The sequence below is a fragment of the Astatotilapia calliptera genome, chromosome 17 (genome assembly GCF_964374335.1).
Source record: "Astatotilapia calliptera chromosome 17, fAstCal68.1, whole genome shotgun sequence".
NCBI lineage: Eukaryota > Metazoa > Chordata > Actinopteri > Cichliformes > Cichlidae > Astatotilapia > Astatotilapia calliptera.
The window spans coordinates 38996932-39016143 of NC_137438.1; the positions used below are offsets into that span (position 1 = coordinate 38996932).

Genomic DNA, 19212 nt, shown 5'->3' on the forward strand with positions numbered 1-19212 from the left:
TTCATGATAAACCAGCAGGTCAGTGAACAGAAAAGGACCGTTTTCACCACGAGGCTCAGGTTACATCCATAAAACACTATTTTTCTTATGAATGTTGAGATTGTTCAGTGCATTTTTTTAAGAGCCCATTTTGACATCTAAACTTATTGTTGGCTAAATTGTCAAGTAAAGAACTTTTTTTTTTTACTGTTGCTTGGTTTTGAATCACTAAAGAGACGCGTCACGTTTTCTTTCCCGAGGTAGCGTTCGCATGTGCAGAGCGCTGCTGTGATCGTCAGCCCGAGCGTGGTCATGCGTGTGTGTGAAGGGTGACTAAGGGGATTATATGCCTGTGATGCCAGCAGACAGGCTTAGAATACACCTGCTGGTAGTGTGACACAAGCAGAGGCTGAAGCATCAGACACCATGCAGGGAGAGGTGGAAGATGGTGAAAGGACAGGTAATGAGGACCCCAACTTCCTGTCTCAGCTTAGTCATTTAGAAAAATGTACAGAGCCTTTCTTTTAAACTTGTAGCTGTCGAGGGACCTCGCTGTGACGTAATTAGAAAATGACTGGAAGAAAAACTATCAAAGTTATAATTGTAAATGATCAGGTAAGAGTTTAAAATGCTTCAACACATGTCGATGCTCTCAGCTCTTTAGTCATGATCCCACTTTACAATGCAAGAGAAAAGTGTACAGCCACACATACTTATACTAGCCCATTTACCCCACCATACAGGTTACCAGTGACCAAGTTGTGAATTGAGTGCAGGGCAGGGATTAAACCAGCTCCAGCAGGCAGGCAGTGATACGAGGTCAGGCAGTCCTCTTTCAACACTTCCACTATCCAGAATGACTGTCGTCATCCCTTCCTGCTGATGTCTGTTAGCCAGCTTAGCATAATCTCCACTAAAAGACACTTGGGAGGGGGGAAAAAAAAAAAAAGGCTTAGTGTGGTAGTCACTGTGGAAAATGGTGGCAGTGAAAGCTTAGCAGTGAACAGGACACAGCAATTACTCAGGAGCAGAACTAGAGGAAGATGAGGTGGCAGCAAAAGTTAGGGTCACGATACAGTCTGTTATCGAGCGATACTTTGTTAATTACTTGATTAATGTCAGAATTTGCAAACTGATGATTCATCTCAAATTATGACACATCACGCCAAAAGAATCTGGTTTAAATGATTTATTAAGAAATGTTACAAATGTGGTCATTTTCTTGCTCTAACAATCCTTCCAGAAGAATCTGCCAATGCCTGACACTTTAAACCCAAGACGGGAAAAAAAAGAAAAGATTTTTAGTAAACTGCATGTCTACATACATCAATTTCTTAAGTCACAAAAACAAAAATGTAGTTAGCAGAAGCATGGTTTGTGCGTGTGTGTGCACGTGAATGCAACTAAATCTGGCACTGGTTAGAGTCAATGACTGAAGCTCTCTGCTACTACTATTTTTTTTATTTTTAAACTGGTAAATCAGCAGTGTATAAAAAAATATAAAAAAAAAGGCCATCATTTAAGATCCAAAAAGCAATCCAGCTGGTTTAAAATGACACAAAAAGCCATGATAGGTGTTTATCTACTCGCACTTTTGAGTAAGGCTTCAAACTACTGACCTTTAAATGTGTGAGCAAACTTACATTTCCCCCAACAGAAATATTCTTAAATGAAAACAAAACCACTCCATACAGCCACCTTTTAAGTAACCAAAAGTCGAACGTTTCTGTGAAAACCTCAAAGGTGACAAACCTTTGAAATGTAAGGGGGGAAAAGAAGCACTAAATGTGTTGGCATATGACAGAAATGAGGAAGAAACTAAATATATACAGCACAAAAACCATTGTATGCAATATGCAAAGGCGTCATGTTGCTTTGGGCAACAACCCCCCCCACCCCCCTACATATAAGTCGATCTTCACTGAAGACCCCTCGCCCGTCCCCCCACCCCCACACGTATCCGCTCATACACACAGATCATCACGAAACACGATTACGTCACTAAGCCTGTTAGTTTGGGGGGAAAATAAAAATAGGTGAAGCACTGAAACGCCAATCCCCTGCTCTCCCTCCTCCCGGTCTTCCCTCTTCAGTCAGAGAGGGGAGACGGGGCTTTGGCGCAGTCGTACCACTCGTCCATCTCGGGGTTGTATACCTCCACCGTGTTAAGGAACTCGTTTCCGTCGAAGCCGCCCACGGCGTAGATTGTGTCGCCCAGCATGGCCACGCCCGCATTGCTGCGAGACGATGTCATGCTGCCCAGCATCTTCCAATCGTTGCGGGCGGGGTCGTACATCTCCACACAGCGAAGAGCGTGGGTGCCGTCGAAGCCGCCGACAACAAACAGTTTGCCTATCGAGAGCCAGAGATGCCAACATCAGGGAAGTCTGACCGAGAACGGATCAGTCTGAAAGGCAGGTCTAGCTTTTCGTATCTGTGGACTCACCTGCATGAACGGCGACGGCGGCCCCTCTGCGAGCCACATTCATGGGAGCTATCAGAGTCCAGGTGTTGTTCTCGGGGTTGTAGCGCTCCACGGTGTTCAGGCAATTCCACGACTCTGCCCCTCCGATCGCGTACATGAAGCCGTCCAACTCGCACACTGCTGCCTGGTGCCTCCCTGAAATCATATTCGCTTAATGAATACAGCTTTTCATCTCACCTCAGGCTGCAAAAAAGTCAAAATCCACTGTGGATACACACTGATGTTGAGGGAGGCACAGTTGGTCCAGGTTTTGGCCACAGGGTCAAAAGCGTCACAGTTCTTCAGACCCTTCTGCCCGCAGGGATCCGACCCTCCCACAACATAGAGTTTGTTGTTCAAGGAGCAGACGCCTTTAAGAGAGATGAAAGCGACGAGTTGAAGACTTCAGACACTTTTTTTCCTAGACATGGAAAAAAAGTTACATGCATGCACAGTGGACCGACCTGCGTTGCAGCGATTAGTCCTCAGCTCTGGTACTTGAGTCCACTCATCAGTGCGAGGATCGTATTTCTCCCCACAGCTCAGCTCATCAGAATGTCCGTTTGAACCTCCAATCACGTAAAGCTGACCCTGCAAGAGGTCATTAGACCCTTTCACACTTCCAATTTTTGCAACATCAAGTGCCAACTAACAGAAATGTAACAAACATATTTGAACACGAGGAGTAGAGAAATACTTAAACAGGACAACTAATCCTGTTTGAACAGGTGCAGCTACGCTCCCGGGCGGATATTAAAATGTCTCTGTAATCCAGAACAAATGAACCTGAGATAAGATAAATGCTAAAACTCTACCATGAGCACGGCCATCTGGAAACGAGCCCTCGGAGTCCGCATGGGTGCGATGAAAGTCCAGCGGTCCTCCTTGGGGTCGTAACACTCGACAGTCCTCAGACACTCCTCTCTGTTGTAGCCCCCTGCAGGAACACAAAGAGGCACCACAGTCAATAACTCCCTTATATAAACTCAAAATATTAATCAGTGCAAAACCTACATGTCTGTCCGTGCTGCACTATAACCTACAAATACACACCCCACCGACAGAGAAAGCAGTAAGGCTAATGGATGATTTGCCAACCTGCTGCAATGAATTTTCCATTCAAGGCTGCGGTGCCCAGGCCGGAGCGAGCATAATGCATGGGTGAGAGCGGTTGCTCTTCGAGCTCTTCTGGCTGGGCCTCGAAGCTGAGGCTCTTCATCAAGCAGGGAGTGGCAGAGGGAGATGTCTGAGGGCTGTTGCGACCGTGCAAGAAGATCACACACAGCACACCGTCCAGCACAGCCAGACACAAGTAGTTGTTGCCTAGGAGTAAGATTAGAGATGGTTAGGCAACAAAAAGTTTGCTTTTCATGTACAGCATGTGGCGTTTATTCCACCCAAAGGCAAGTTCTGATCGCACAGTTAATGGACTTACTTGCGGTCTTCTCAGAGGCGATGTATTTCCACTCTCTCCTGGCGGTCTGCTTTGGGGCGTTTGCTGCTTGGTTGGAGGGAGACAGGCTTCCTGAAGAGCTGCAGCTCATCTGTCGCTGGTCGCTCTCCCGTACAGGTTTCTTCTGCAAGAGTATATTGCAGCTACAGAAACCAAGCTTGCACCACAGGCCCCAACAGTGGCCAACGCCAACCAATTCCATCCCAGCCTACTCTTTGATCCAGCTGCTCTAACGTAGACGTAGCATGATCTTGCCGGAGCAAGTACCAAAATCTCACCTCCCCATATCTGAAGCCAGCTACAGCAGCTACTACAGCAGTGTCAGACCACCACACAATTTAAAGGAGGCCGATAAAAACCTGAAACAGCAACTGTCCACGCTCAGCTGGCTGAGATTAGCTTAATAAACACAGAGAGCTTTTAACATATGCTCAACAGCACTGCCAGGCCGGCATCATTGGTCATGTTCTACGTTACATTAGCTCTTACATTGTGGCTAAATTATGGTACAAATGAGCCATATAGACTTTTAGCCAGAAAGGGACCATGTAGTTCTTTGATGCATGGTCAGGCACAAGCTGTATGCCGCACGCTGCCAAGCAAAGTGTGGTAGAGGCGGTGAAGCCAGGCACAAGCTGTTGAGTACCTGCACAAACTGAAGGTGGTCCTCCTCGCCACCAAACACCTCACTGTGCCCCTCAATCACCAGCCCTCCATCCACCAGCTTATGGTCAGGTGAGTAGTACAGCGTTTGCACCTGAAAGACAAACAGGAACAACACACCCATGTGGCTGTCTCCATGGCAACACACTGAGAGCCCCTTATAAGGGGGGAGGGGGAAAAAAAAAAAGGGGGGGGGGGGGGAGGAGAGGCAGTGCTGTAAAGAGGAGAGGGGGGAGGGACAGAGACCTGGATCTTCTGCTGTTTGAATAGAAAGGCTTCCTTTACAGACACACATACCACCAGCACTGCACAGAGTGTGTTAGGCGTTCAAGCGCAAGAAGATATCGGCCGAATGTGACAGAGCATCTCCTTAATTTCCATCTATGAACAGAGGGAGTTGGTAAAAAAAAGAAATAATAAAATGCGAAGCTCCATCTGGAAAGATCTTCTGTGAAGAATGAAGAAGAGGAGCTGCGTGTGGCACACTTCCCACATCAGCTGCTTCAAAATTCAGCCTCTAGTTGAAGTTGTTACTGTGACAGCAGCCACAACGAGCAGGCAAGTCCAGATGCCTAACAACAGTGCAGGTAAAACAACTTTGCTGGGACATAACAGATTAAATCCACCAGGAGACGCGAGCAGTCAGATGTATTCTGTCGGAGCTGCTGGAGTCACTCAGCTGCCCATCTTTAGGGCATATAAAAATAAAATAAAAGGCAAAGGACTGATGTGTGTGTATTTTAGAAAAGTTTAACATGAATTTATGTGCAGTAACGGGGTATTCAATTGCATGTATCGCTTGCGAGGGAGATGATGAACCATGTGTTCTGATAAATGTGGAAATGGGATTCATGTGCATGTATGCCATGGACAGATGGGGACACAGTGTTGTTTGGCTGCAAAGAGAAGCTGCTGAGGGGCAGTTGTGCTCCTCTCCTCCCTCCCTTTTCTCTGACTCATTACCCTGGTGGCTCAGTCCTGGCTCCTCAGTCTGGTCTCCTGCTGCTGCTAATAAACCTACAGGAGATATAAATCAACGGGGAGGAGTGCCTGTTAGTGCTGCAGCAACAAACGTGCACCTGTTCAGATAGCAAAAAGTGAAAAATCAGAATCAAGGGTCAGACCTTTGAGTGTGTGTGTGTTCATAGGAGGAGAGGAGCACCGTAATACTCAGATGGGGTTGCATGTAATCCAACCACATACCCAAAAGAGAATATTGGAAAAAACAAACAAACCAAAAATATAAAGACAAGAGCAGACAGCAGCTCTTTTGGGCTCACCTCTAATTTGTAGTAGGGTTCAGGGGTACAGAGTTTCTTACTGCAAACACTCCAACAAATCAGAGGGAACAAAAAAAGAACAATGCTGATAGAACAGCATGAAAATGGCATGCCATTTCTACTTCAGCCTCCTAATGACTTCTTAATGTCAAAAACAGGAGGAGTTAAGAGGGAGGGGAAGGGGGAAGGCAAGAATGCAGATTAGTATGAGCCGAGACGGCACACCCGGATACTGACCTCCTCCATCAGTCGTTCCAGATGGTCACCGTTCTCCCACAGGCTACGCTGCACCCAGTTGAGAACCTTCGAGTAGAGCTTGCCATTGCTGGGCAGGGTGAGGTTGTCTTCTAGCATTACCTCCAACTGTAAACACAGAGTGAGGAGGTGAAACAGGAGGCGTGCACGGCAGAAATGAAGTGAGCACGTAACAGAAAATGAATACCACGAGCTTTACTGGGTAGCTGGGAACCTCATCTTACTGAATGATTAGCATTTTGCCATTAGTTTGTTTAAAATGCCAATTTCAGCTCTTCTCTCAGCATAATGCAATCCTACAATAAAGGAAATCACATGCAGGTTTATATTCCAGCCTTACAAAACTGGAGAGGCTCACTTTGACTCAACCACGGGGTTAATTCAGTCCAGTGTGAACAAAAGCCTCATGTTAGCCTGCTGCGCTTCACGTCCCCCACACTCAACAGGATTTGAGTGTAATGATTAAAGGGCGCACGTTCATACTGTAAGTATCGTTAATCTTGCGTTAGAGTCAGAAAGGTATAAATGTAAAGCTTAATCCTGAGTTATTTCACTAAACACTAACTGTAGCTACAGAGACATAAGACTGTTAACGGAGGCTTACAATGTATCACTTCTTCATTACAGAATGGCTCAAATGCACTTAAACAGTCAATAAATACTTAAATATTTAACTACATGTGTGATCCTTTATGCCAGTACCTTAAGGCGGGGAAGTTTAAGGAAGTCCTCCTGTTCAGACACTTCCAGTAGATGGTCTTGGATGAAGGCATCTACCTGGGACAAAAATCTAGCATCTCCCATAGAGCTGGCAAAGTTTCGAAAGGAGATGGCATTCTGGGAATCCAATTTAGACAGCAGGTAGTCGCCACAAATCTGAAGTGAGCGGAACACACTGGGATTAACTGAGGAAATAACCTTTAAGGATGATGGGGGAGAAAATTGTGACGAATGGGGCCGATGAGGAAAAAAAACATACCTGTTTGACTCGCTCCATTTTGAACCTTTTGGCTGCAGAGTAAACTTCCTTGACCAGCTCCTTGTCTGCCTTGAGTCTATCACACAGAAAATGCATAGTCGTTATCAACCAAAGGTTAAGAATCATAAAGAGATGGGCGTAAGGGTCAAAGGTCAGAGTTGCTACTGACTGGGCAGTATAGGCGTAGTTTAGCAAGATCTCCACAGCCTCTGGGTCCAAGTCCTCAAAAGTGACATGTGAGACTCCATGAGACTCAATGTCACTGTTAAAGATCTCAAACAGGTAGGGACTGCAGCAAGCCAGAACTGCACGGTGGGCCATGAGTTCGTGACCACACACCTGGGCAATAAAGAGAAAGAAGGGTCACTCAATCAGGATCGGGGGGGAAATGCATAAAAGATCACAGTGGGTAAAACTAATAAAGTTAAAATGAAAAGCAATTGAGTTTTGTTTTTTTTTTTACAACATGTATTTAAAGGTTAATCAGTGGAGTAAGTGGTCATTTGTCCTCTAGAGCACACCCTGCTCCACCTCAGCTCATAGAAGTTCACAGAATAACTCGGTGGCTTTTCTGAGAATGTGCAATGGACCATGCAAGTGTTTCTGCAATAAAGCATACCTGCAGCCTAACGTCACAGAACTGCCCGTTTTTCCTCAGGGCATTCATTTTGGCCACGGTAGAGTCCAGGAAACTTTCATCCTCAAAGATCAAATAACCGTTTTGAATCATCTTGGAAAAATTTTGACAAATTATCTAAGGAAAAAAAAAGAAAAGAGAACAAAAAATATATGCATTTAGTCAAGCACTAATGAATATCTTCTGCAGTGTGAGACATGCTTTCAGGTATGCAGGATCATAAACGCTGGCTTATTTCATTGACGACTACACCGGATTAGGATTAGGCGTCTGCAACGTGCACTGTCAATTATAATCCTTGCATTAGTGGTTGTCTTACCTAATAGAGAATAATTCAAATCCAGGGAAGCACCACTGCTGAGAGCAGAACAGGAAACAAACGTAGGCACCAGGCAAAGCAGACTAAGATCCCTGTGAGAACTAAGTCTTCTTCACCCAGGGAGAGGGATGGGAAGTTGTCAGAAGAAATGCCAGCTGACCACTGAGCAGAATGGAGAGGGGAAGCAGCCACAAGGACAAACTATCAGGCTTGAAGCGACTGCAATCGAGTCCTTGGTATCCCGTTGGCTATAGAGTAGTACTTATTCTGTGTTTGTTGCACATTATAACCTGCATGGGGGAAAAAAGAAGGAAAACAGGGAGTTACGTTCTTGCTTGGTTTTTAAATGGATGCTGCATGTTCTTGGCATTCAGGCAATGTGAGCATGAGTCAGTTCCACGTGGTAAGAAAGTGAGCGCTGCAGTCCCTTCTCTTTGGAAACAAACAATCACGCAGCAGAGCTCAGTTTTCCTCAATAGTCACAAGACTGCTTACAAAATTCAATAAAAGATAAATCAGACCAGTCAATCCCATCACGTTTAAGAAACTGTTATCCCAATATCCTGTAAAGCAGGGGTCCCCAACTCCAGGCCTCGAGTGCCGGTATCCTGCAGGTTTTAGATCTCACCCTGGGTCAACACACCTGAATCACATGATTAGTTCATTACCAGGCCTCTGGAGAACTTCAAGACATGTCGAGGAGGTAATTTAGCCATTTAAATCAGCATGTTGGATCAAGGACACATCTAAAACCTGCAGGACACCGGCACTCGAGGCCTGGAGTTGCCTACCCCTGCTGTAAAGCATGGAGCCTGCAGCACTGGTAGCCAAGCACCATACTCCTCCCTTGCAACACTCCATTTGGCTCTAAATCTCCACACCTGCTGATAAGGCCAAGCAAGACCATTTAATCCATCTCATGTCTTCAGCTTCATCTCCCCTTCTCTCCGAGGCAAGGCTCCATCAGCTCTATGTTACATGACAGGCCTACTCGGCTAGCTCCTCCCTATATGAACCTTTATAATCAGGCACTGACCTATAAGAAAAATGCAGGAGGAAACGACTTGTGACATGTGAAGCTTCATATAATAATAATAATAATTTTTTTTTAATTTAAAAATAGCGCCCCTCAGAACACCCAAGGACACTGTACAGCAAATGCATCATATACATGTAACCCTAGTGCACAACCCCACCTACAAATCACATCACACCTAGTAAATCTCCAAAAGTTGATTCTGTTCATCTGGACGTAGCGTTTTGTGGGAGAAACGTTTTGTCACTCATCCAAGTGACGTCTTCAGTCTCAGCTGACTGCAGGTTTCCCCAAATCTTATAAACAGCACATTTGCATAATGACTGAAACCAGCCCACTGAAGGAACAATGGGCTGGGAGGTCAGTTCCGTAATCATAATTATGCAAATTCTCATGACCATTGATCAACAACCACTGACCAAAACCCACTGACCTAGTAAAGATCCTCCCCCTCAGACATTTCGATCCAATACTAAAAAACAAATTTAGACTTCACCAAAAAGTAAAGCAGAGGGATACCTAAACTGACCCCGAAACACACGATTATCCCAGTTTAACAAAAAGATTTTAACAGAAGTAAATACAGCTGTTCTACGTTTGACTTCACTGCTAACCCGATAAAGAAACAGCAAAAGACCAGACTGACAATGAGGCAGACAAACAGCATGGTCTTTGTAAGCCGCTGCTGAAATAACAACCATGTTATCCGCTGTCAGATAGTTCAGAGGAAACAAACACATTCTTTCCAAGCCAAGGTCACGTGTGAATGACACATTTGTAATAAAGGAACAAAAAGGAGAGAAAACTATTCATTTGTACTCTGCTTTTTAAAAACATTTATTTTCCAGCTAACTTTGAATAAAGTGCATGTTTGTTTTTACTGCAACATTAGAAAAGGATCAATAAAAACGGTATGAATACATAAATCAATCTTAAACTTCTATCCGATATCATTTACAATCACACTCGCAGAGCAAGTACACACATGTACTGAGCCAGATCAACAAAGTAAAAGTACTCAAATCCAGTGACCTACTAAACTCATAACCATACTGTTAGCAGTTTTATAAGAAAGTAATGGAAGGAGGATCTATTCTAAGAAGGGATTACTGTGCTTCAGGCTGTATCCAACAGTTTCTTTACCTCCACTGCAACCCACAAAGGGACGTGAATAAATTGGGACAATTCAAGTCTGAGGGACAAAATGATCATGATTAAAAAAATAATAATAAAAAAGATTAAAAAGTAATGCATTTTCCTGAAAAAGCATTACACTACTTGTCAGTCACTACTGGCTTTATTTTTTTTGCAAGTGCTGGAGTGATGCTACTTGCGTGCAGTATAAAAATTAAAGCCAGAAAGCATCAAGATGTGCCATGTTGCGCAACTGTTTTGTTTTTGGGAAAGAGCTCATTGGCAAATATGTGAACCTGCCAATAATGTGTGCCAAAGCACACACTGAAAAAAGCAAAGCTCGGTGGCACATTCTAGAAAATAGGCTTTTTACAAAGCAATGAACAGCACACACAGAGAGACTGGCACAGAAAGCTATAATTCAGCCCGTCTGCGTGTGGACGGAGGGCACGCTGACCTATTTTTGAGTCGTTACGCAACATCTGGCAGAAGACTCCCTGAGAAGGAACAAATGCTGTGAACTCCTCCACAGGCCTGGGTCCACCACACTGGCATATTGACTCGTTTCACTTCCCTTTTTCCCACCAAGCACTTTACGCGAAACTCTGGCAGCCAAAAGCCACACCTTCAACTTTCCAGGTAGTTCTTTAACAGAGTTTCCATCTTAAACCCAGCTTTCCTGACACAAGGACCTGGTGTATTTGGATAATTTTAAACCACTGACAGTTATTCTGGGAACCAGTAAATGTTTATTGTCTCAGGCTTAACAGAATATGTATGAAATTGTTGCCTGTGGCTGTCCTTTGGGGCACTTGTGTGAGCACAAGTCATGATCAAAACTTGTATCACATCAGACACTGAGCAAGCAGTAAAATAAGAAGGGGGGGGGGGTCGGGGCGCATGGTTGATGAGCTTCAAATGCCGTTGTACAGGCAGGCTTGAAAGCCACTAAACAAAGGAGGGAGAACAATAGCCTGGAAGAGAAAGAGTGACACTGTTCACAACTTTGTCACAGAGGACAGCTCTGAATGGATCCTCTCTCCGTTTTTCCATCTGATTAAACAGGCACAAAGAATGCTGGTAGGAAAGCTGAACAATTAATGCTTGTTAGGCAGCCCTCTTGTGGTGAAAAGAGGCACTGCTTAATATTACACCCAGTTTTCACCGTGTGGAAATTTACCGCCTGTAACACGTCGCAAAGGGAATCTAATAAGGGTGAACAACAATAACAAAAAGCACTATACACCCAGCTGCCTCTGTAGCTTATTAAAACACAGTCCTTCCTACGCTGGAACATGTCTGTAGTTGAAATCCATTCCAATAAGCTACAAGGTGAGGAGGCCGTCAAATGCATGTAAGGAGCAAACCAACCCCCTCCCCCAAGTCAACTACTGGCCATCTCATTAAAATAGCACGTCTGCAAATAAAAGTACTAATGCCTGTGAGCACAACTGATCAGACTGCATATATACGCACACACTCCATTTAGCACATACTGGACATACATTAAGGAACCCGTTAAATGTTTATTTTTAGCCCTTTCATTAAATCAGTGTGTTACTAGGGAATTTTCCACGTGACTGTTAGCTTCAGAAACCGATTAACAGCACAGTAGGTCAAATACTACCATGGCGTTAGGCAGCATGCAGCCAATGAATACCAAATGATCAGTGGCAAAAACGGGGCATCAGTACTGTGGCAAGACTGGTCACAGCCCACAGAATGTGGCTAAACTACATGAAGGGTCAGTAAAGGACAGCGTGTCCCACCCTAACTACCTACCATTTCTCGAAGGGTAAATCTTGCAATTTGATTTAAAGTACGTATGTTTGTCTCGTCGCTATTATGCAGTGCCATTCAATAACCCCCTCTCTCCTTCACTCTAGCGAGAGGAAACCACCACCAGGGCCATGATGTCTGGCGATGATCCAGAAGTCATATAGCCACTAAATACAATCCCGCCACCGGAAACTGAGTCGGGAAAGGGACCCCCCCCCCCACCCGCCCTAAAGTACCAGATTAGGTTAAATCGATTTTTTTTCTCCAAAGACTACAAAGGAAGACTATACAAATACCTCTGCATTTACGCGACCTAGGCATGGGCATGCAGGTGGAATGAACGGAATGAGCTAGGAAGTCACGGAGAGATGGATCCGAGGGAAGCGCATGTTAGCCTTTTTTTAAGCTAGCAACCGCTTCCTAGCTCGGTAACCACGGGGCAGCTACACCAACAATAAATTCAGACACTGTGTTTTATTCAGTAATTACATCTAAAATAACAATACTCTTATGTTACCGGTCAGTGTTAGCTTATTGTAGTCATCAGTAACGCCAACCTGAAAGCTGAGGCCGGGGTAAATTGTCCGCGACTCTCCGCTACGAGGGAGCATTGCGCGGCATTTTCAGCGGTTGTCGCACAAACCCGATAAATGCGAAAATTGCCATTTATCTTAAGCTCCAAAATACACATCTAAGAGTCGTTTTACGGCCGTGCTAGTGCCCAATAACCCATACAACGGCTTCACCACGCGTTAACAGCTGACTACACGTCGAAGCCATCAAGCAACATCAGTTCATCTCTGAATTATTTTTAAGAGAGAGAACAGTCTTACCTGAGGCGTTTGATAACAAATGATATGAGACATATTTAATGCGAATTCAGACTTGGTGGAGTCGAGCTGGAGAAAAGACGCAACGCGGCTACAGGCACGGCGTGTGGAGCTAACGGTAGGTCTTTTCTTCCTCAATAAAGGACCGTCGACACACAGTCAAACTTCGACTGTCTCTGTGCCAGAATGGCCGAGCAGCGCTAAAATGAGAACGCGCGCTCCCGAGAACCGCCACTCCGCCCCCCGCGTCACCGAGAGTGGGCGGTCCTTAACGCCCACTGTGAAAATGATGAAATCCAGGTTGTAGCGAAGCGCGGTGGATTATTAGAAACACACTGAGAAAGACGGTTTTATTTATTTTTATTTTATTTATTCGTTATTAATTTATTCATGAAACATTTTAATATTTCTTTAATAACTAGTCCTAAAAACTCTTTTAAAAAGGCTCATTATAATTAACTGTTGCGTTTAAGGTATTTCTAAGCAACTTTTCAGAGTGTGGTTGCTATGGAGATGATGACCTTTGTTAATAAAATTTCCTCAAAATTGAATCACCTTACAGTATATACCACTCCTCGTATGATCATCATGGAAATGTGTTCATTTTATTAATTCGCCTGTGGTTTTTCCTACGTTTATCTAAACCTCTTTCATCCATTCATATCAGCAAAATAGAGAAAGTAGTAAAATATCTACAGTGAAACGAGATTAAATTGGCCTTATAGTGTCCTGTTTGAATAGGATAGTCTTTTATCTTCTCTGTCTTTTGAATGCACCTGCCAAAATTTACTTGCTATTACTAATATACTGATCCTATGAGTCATGACAGCAAGCTCTAACAATTACCACAAGTGATGTCCATTAAAAAGGAACATCCAAACTAAACCGTGGCTGCTACTGCAAGGACGTCATTGTAGAAGAGCCCATTCACCTGCTGTGACTGAATGGAGCTTAGTACAAACTCAGTGCGTCAGTAATTAGATTAGAGGATAGGAATCACTTCCATAGCCACGTGTCAGTCAGTCAGTCAGTATCTGCACTGTGAGCATGTCTATTTGTCTGCAGCACAAGAGCATATGTTGGTAACCGCAGCGATAAGAGCCGCAGTCAGAGTTTAGCCATCACATATAAGGTATCAACACAGCATAGTCTATTCATAACAGCTCTTGTGCTGGTATTATTACCACAACACGCGGTACTTCCATCCATGTAGGTTAACATTCCTGACAAGGTGAGATAAGTTATTGCTGGCTAATGTTCAAGAAAATAAATGAGTGAATGACAAAGATGGAGCCTGTTTAATATTTGACCTCTGAATGTTTTTGCAGTGATGTGTCTCTGGACTGCAGAGGAAGCTTCTCCACAGACAGCTAAGGAAACCAAGCAATTCCAAAAGCAAAGCACCAAGGACCTAACAGAACAACCTGACCTTCATGCATCAGTGATACATTTCTCCCTGTCACTGTTAAAACACTTGTATGAACATTTAAACATGACGATCAAAGTTAAAGTAGCATAAATGTTTGAACTCCACCCTAACAAAGAGAGACAGTCAACCATTCACACCTATGGCCAGTTTTCAGTTTCTCCCACTGAGAACGCTACATCCAGACAAACACAATCAACTTTTTGGGATTTCCTTGCCTGGATGATTGAGCATGCATTAAGACACATGATGTGCTCACTATAAGCTTTCTGTTTGCAAAATCACTTTCATGCCCGTGTGGAATAGGGAATGAAGAGCTCTTGGCAGGCAACACAGTGCCTGGAGCTTCAGACACACACACAACGATTATAGCTGGAAAGCAGCCACACAATCCAAACAATCAGTTAGTTTCTTAAGGAGGTGTTTTTAGCAGTCGGCTTGAAAGAAGAGAACTGAGTAGCCAGAGGGATACATTTCCAAAACATCCCCGATATTAAGAAAAACAGCCCAAAACTTTGTATTTCAAATATTCTGTTTTAGCTTAGTTGTGTACAAAAGCTGTAGTCATTTCTGAAGTGTTAGTTTGCAGTGTGACTTATATTTTAAGTGTCCACAGGACTTTATTATTATAATGCCTTTTATTGGAATGAGCAGAATCAAATCAACGTTAAATTATAAATGATAAAAGCTACAACATCAACCCAAACAAAGCATGAAATGTTAACCAGATGGAAAGCTTAAAATCCCAGTTGTTAGTAGTGCAGCCTCAGGGGCAGACAAGAAATACAGATAAAAGAACATCTTATGAGCACTGCAGAGCGTCCTGTGAAAAACTAAGGGCACCCTTACAGCTTCCAATTAAGAATAAAGGTTTTAGGTTGCAGCCGGATGCTGCTAATTAAACCATTGATTAACCGATCCTCAGCACGAGTGACATCTCTATAAAAGCAGACGTTCTGGCAGCTTGCTGGTCTGGAGCATTCAAGTGTATATTAGCACAGCTGTTCAGAAATAGCAAAAACAGCTAAGAGCTACATCTCTTGGCTGCAGGCCTCAGTTAGCATGTTAAAAGTTCAAGTTCAGGACATCAAAATTAGATAAACCTGAACAAGTATGAGGTGTTTGGTTTTTTTTTAGAGAGAAGAGGTTGAAAAGGGAAGATGGAGGAGTGATGATCTGAGTTTGCTTTGCAGTCACAGGACTGGAGCACCTTGCAGTCACTGACCATGAACTCCTCTGTTTACCAAAGTATGTTAGAGTCTCATGTGAAGCCATCTGTCTGACAGCTAAAGCTTGGCCTGAATTGGATCATGCACCGGGACAATGATCTCAAGCACAGCAGCAAATCTAATGATGTGGGAGGGGGGGAACCAAGATGTCAAAGTGCAGATTTCAACTTCACTGAAATGCTGCGGCGAGACCTAGAGAGCTGTACATAAGAGAGGAACGTTGTAAAGTAAAGCGGGCCAAGAGTCCTCCGCAATAATGTGACAGACCGATAAGGCCACATAGAAAATGATTACTTCAAGTTATTGCTGCAAAATGTGGTCGCGAACAGTTATTGAATCACGGGCTGCACGTAGTTTTTCACAGGACAGCAAAGAGTCCTGCAAAAGCCTTTTTACATGACAGTAATTACACCAGCTGCAAATGTGTTCGTTTAAAAAATGATGGTATCCTATATATTCCACTTTCATGAAAGGTCCTTCTGTGGTTGCTTTACTGTAGCAAGCAAGCGTACAAGTGAAACAATGATGACATTATGTAATCCAAATGTATTTATGTGGTTATCTGTCATTGTTCACTGTAAAGCAGATAAAGCTGCATCTCTGTGCTGTATAATTCCTCTCAGCTAATCTCCATATGTCACTGCGCTTCTCTTTTGCACAGTACTTGTTACTAATAGTATTTCTTATTTTGTGTTACTTTGTCTTGTGTATATGGCATTTATAAAAAAAAGATTTTACTTTGTCGTGAAGATGGGTTTTATCTCTGACGTTTGACATTAATTATTGAACCAAGTCCAAAATAATAATTTTAAGTATTTATTGCCTGTTTTACAATGCCAGCACAACGGACGCAGCCCTTACTTCACTGAGTCATCTTGGCGCCCGTTCTTTCTACAGAGATTTGTTCACTGGAGCTGCATAAATGTGTTCTGACAAGGACACTATGAATATTTTAGGTATCTGAGCCCGGCTGTAACACGTGTCTGATCCTTGCGTGTATGAAGTTGAATACAAGCAGGAGGATGAAGTCCTGTCAGGAGTTTAGAGAGGCTCTGCAGTGTTTGGAAACTTCCCCACATGAAAACTTCTTTTGAAAGCAAACCGCTTCGTGCCTGCTGTGGTCTTACCAACCATTTGCAGCTGTCTTATTTTGCAAAATATGATGCGGACTCATTTATTATGGCGAGCTCTCTATTTTTCTTAGGATACCGACTATATCATTCCCCTGGATTTAATGTGCTTCAGTTCTCCTGTCATTGTGGTAAATTGTAGTTGGAGCATCAAACGTGAGTGTGCCTTTCAGAGTCACTAAACTGTGCAAAATGTAGAGTTTTGTTTCTAACGACATCCTAACCCTTCACCCTCTGGGCACGGGAAAAGGAGAACAGTGCCACGTGAGCTGGAGTCACGCAGTCCTCTGATAAGGTAGATAAACTGCAAAACTCTACAGTGTACATTTGATGACGGGCTGAAGATACTGGCAAAAAAACCCCTGGGTTTTCAGTGGGTCAAAGGTTAGATTTGGTTGTGTGCATTCTGTGTCCTTCTGTGTTGAGAATCACCTGTATTCACTTCCTAAAACTCCGCCCTGTAATCTTGTGTTAACGCAGATATTTTGGTTTTCTTTTTTTAAAGCAGTGTTGTTCTCTCAAAGGAGACACTCAGTGTAATGAAATTAAATCCAGTGCATTATTTCCGTGCAGGTTTTCCAATGCTTGCTGGATATGTTGCGCTTTCTCCAAATGAAAGAACAAACCCCTCAGTTTGTGATGCCGACGTTGCAGGTAGGTTTTGCTTTGCTGCAGCTGAGGATGGTTTGCATCAGGAAAATGTGAAGGAGGCCGTTTTATAACTTGTCCTGCTGATAAAAACCTCCCCGATGGCCATTCAAGCTACACCAAGGTAAATAAGTAAAAGTAATTTAATGAGAGAAAAGTCTTGTTTTTTTCACTACTGTGCAAATTTTAAAGGCGAATTAACAAAAGACTTTCTGGGCAAGAAGCTACCAGAACTATTTCTGTAATTTTACACATTTATTTGTTAAAATGTAAGAATTTAACCTCTATGTTACAATTTAAGCTCATTTCTACAGCAGCATTTCTTTGCCACCTAGAAAAAAAGTAGATGTACTATTGTAATTACAGTTTTTCTTACATTAACTGTGCAGTTAAACATCTTTACACCGACAGATAGGAGTGTTTCCTTGGTCTGGGTCTTAGACACTTATGTATGACTGTGGTATGTTAGCTATATTACAGCGGTCATGAACCTTCAACCTGAGCGGCATCGTCTCCTGCCCTTTGACCTCTATGTTGAAACAGTGGCAAGTGAATCAGTGAGTGTCTCTTCTGCCTCTCATGAAACTACTTCTTCATAATTAACAGAAGCTCATAGTCACCATCCAGCTCTTACTTATTAAACGGATTGTTGACTATGACACACAAAGTATTGTTGTAGTAAACGACCTCTTTTATTTTTAACCACTGAACTGAGCCGCTGTTTAAAGGGGGAGGAGTCTCAGGCTTTTTGACCCATGGATATATACAAAACCACTCACATGCTTCAGTGTAGTAACATGACTCTCACTTTTCCACTTCCAACATTTCCCACACAAGGAAGTGAGTCAGTCTTGTGAAATTAGAACCACATACAAAAACAAACATCCACAAGGAGGATTTTGTGGGAGAAATCACTCTTATTTCTCTCTGGAGTCACACAAAACATACCTGTCTATCAGAGAGCAACTTGGCATCTTGCTCAAGGATAGTTGGAATGGAGACTGGAGCAGCTGGGGATTGAACCAGCAACCGTCCAATCAAAAGATATCCTACAGCCAATAGAGATGGGCAAGGCAAAGTGGAAAAATGCATGAAAAGGTGCTTCTGCTCACCTTTTTTGTGTGCTTTGTTTTTAAGCCAAGAGGTCATGAAACCAACTACTCAAAACCATCAGTCAGTGGATCCCTTCAAATAGTCGGTGACTTGGGAGAAAATCACATCAAGCTCTGAGGTTCGATCGGTGCAGCTGTGGCAGAAGCAATTTGAATGTTACATAAATGACTGAGTCAACATTTGGATGCTTGTAAGGCTCCTGTGAGCTTATATGGCAGCAGTTTAAAACCATGCAAATCTGTAGACTCACATGTGACAGTTTGTTTTAGATCATTCCAAACACTGCCTGCTCTTTTCCCCTCTGTTCCTCCCTTTTTAAAAATAATAATAAAAAAACCCTCCCCTCTCTCTGTGAACAAAGCTCATGCCCAGAGCACAGACACTTAGATCTTCATTTCTTTGAAACACATAAATAACCTCAGTCATCCTTTCTACTCTGTATTCCTCTAGCCAGTATTTTTAATCGGGTGCCGTCTCTCATGTCTATTCCTCATGACTGTTAAAATGGGATTATCTCAGCTGAACTCATAAAACATCGCTATTTTATTAAAATAAATAAAAAAACAGAGCTCGGAGCAAGTATGCTATGATTCAGGGAATTTTACAACAAACATCAGTACTGGAGCCACATGAAAACCCGTAGTCAATACTGGAGGAGCCAAAAAAAGAGAAGAAAATCTGGCTTTAATGTCTATTTATTATGAAATTCACGAAACAAGGCTGCAGTTCTTCCTACATGCACAGTAGTTTCATCCGGGTTTTGTTGTTATTTAAGGACACACAGCAGAGTGAGGTGAGCACACAAATATATAAACATGACAGCTCCATTATGCATTAGAAAATACAGCAGTCCTCAAA

General features: G+C 43.2%; 1 protein-coding gene across 2 annotated transcripts; it reads right to left on the bottom strand.

The window, feature by feature from the left end:
- Positions 1 to 1153: 1153 nt before the first annotated feature.
- On the bottom strand, positions 1154 to 12997 carry ivns1abpa (influenza virus NS1A binding protein a). 2 transcript variants are annotated; one of them, XM_026146062.2, is made up of 15 exons: positions 12812 to 12997; positions 8030 to 8319; positions 7693 to 7827; positions 7243 to 7412; positions 7074 to 7149; positions 6797 to 6970; positions 6077 to 6202; positions 4543 to 4653; positions 3879 to 4020; positions 3542 to 3766; positions 3259 to 3380; positions 2908 to 3034; positions 2683 to 2814; positions 2426 to 2599; positions 1154 to 2331 (listed from the first exon to the last, which is right to left on the bottom strand). In XM_026146062.2, the coding sequence occupies exons 3-15, from the start codon at positions 7801 to 7803 to the stop codon at positions 2069 to 2071; spliced, it is 1953 nt and encodes a 650-aa protein (XP_026001847.1). In that variant the 5' UTR covers positions 7804 to 7827; positions 8030 to 8319; positions 12812 to 12997; the 3' UTR covers positions 1154 to 2068. The 2 variants fall into 2 exon arrangements, with proteins under 2 accessions (XP_026001847.1, XP_080147823.1); XM_080291697.1 differs by having other exon boundaries at positions 7074 to 7412; positions 12812 to 12996.
- Positions 12998 to 19212: the final 6215 nt, after the last annotated feature.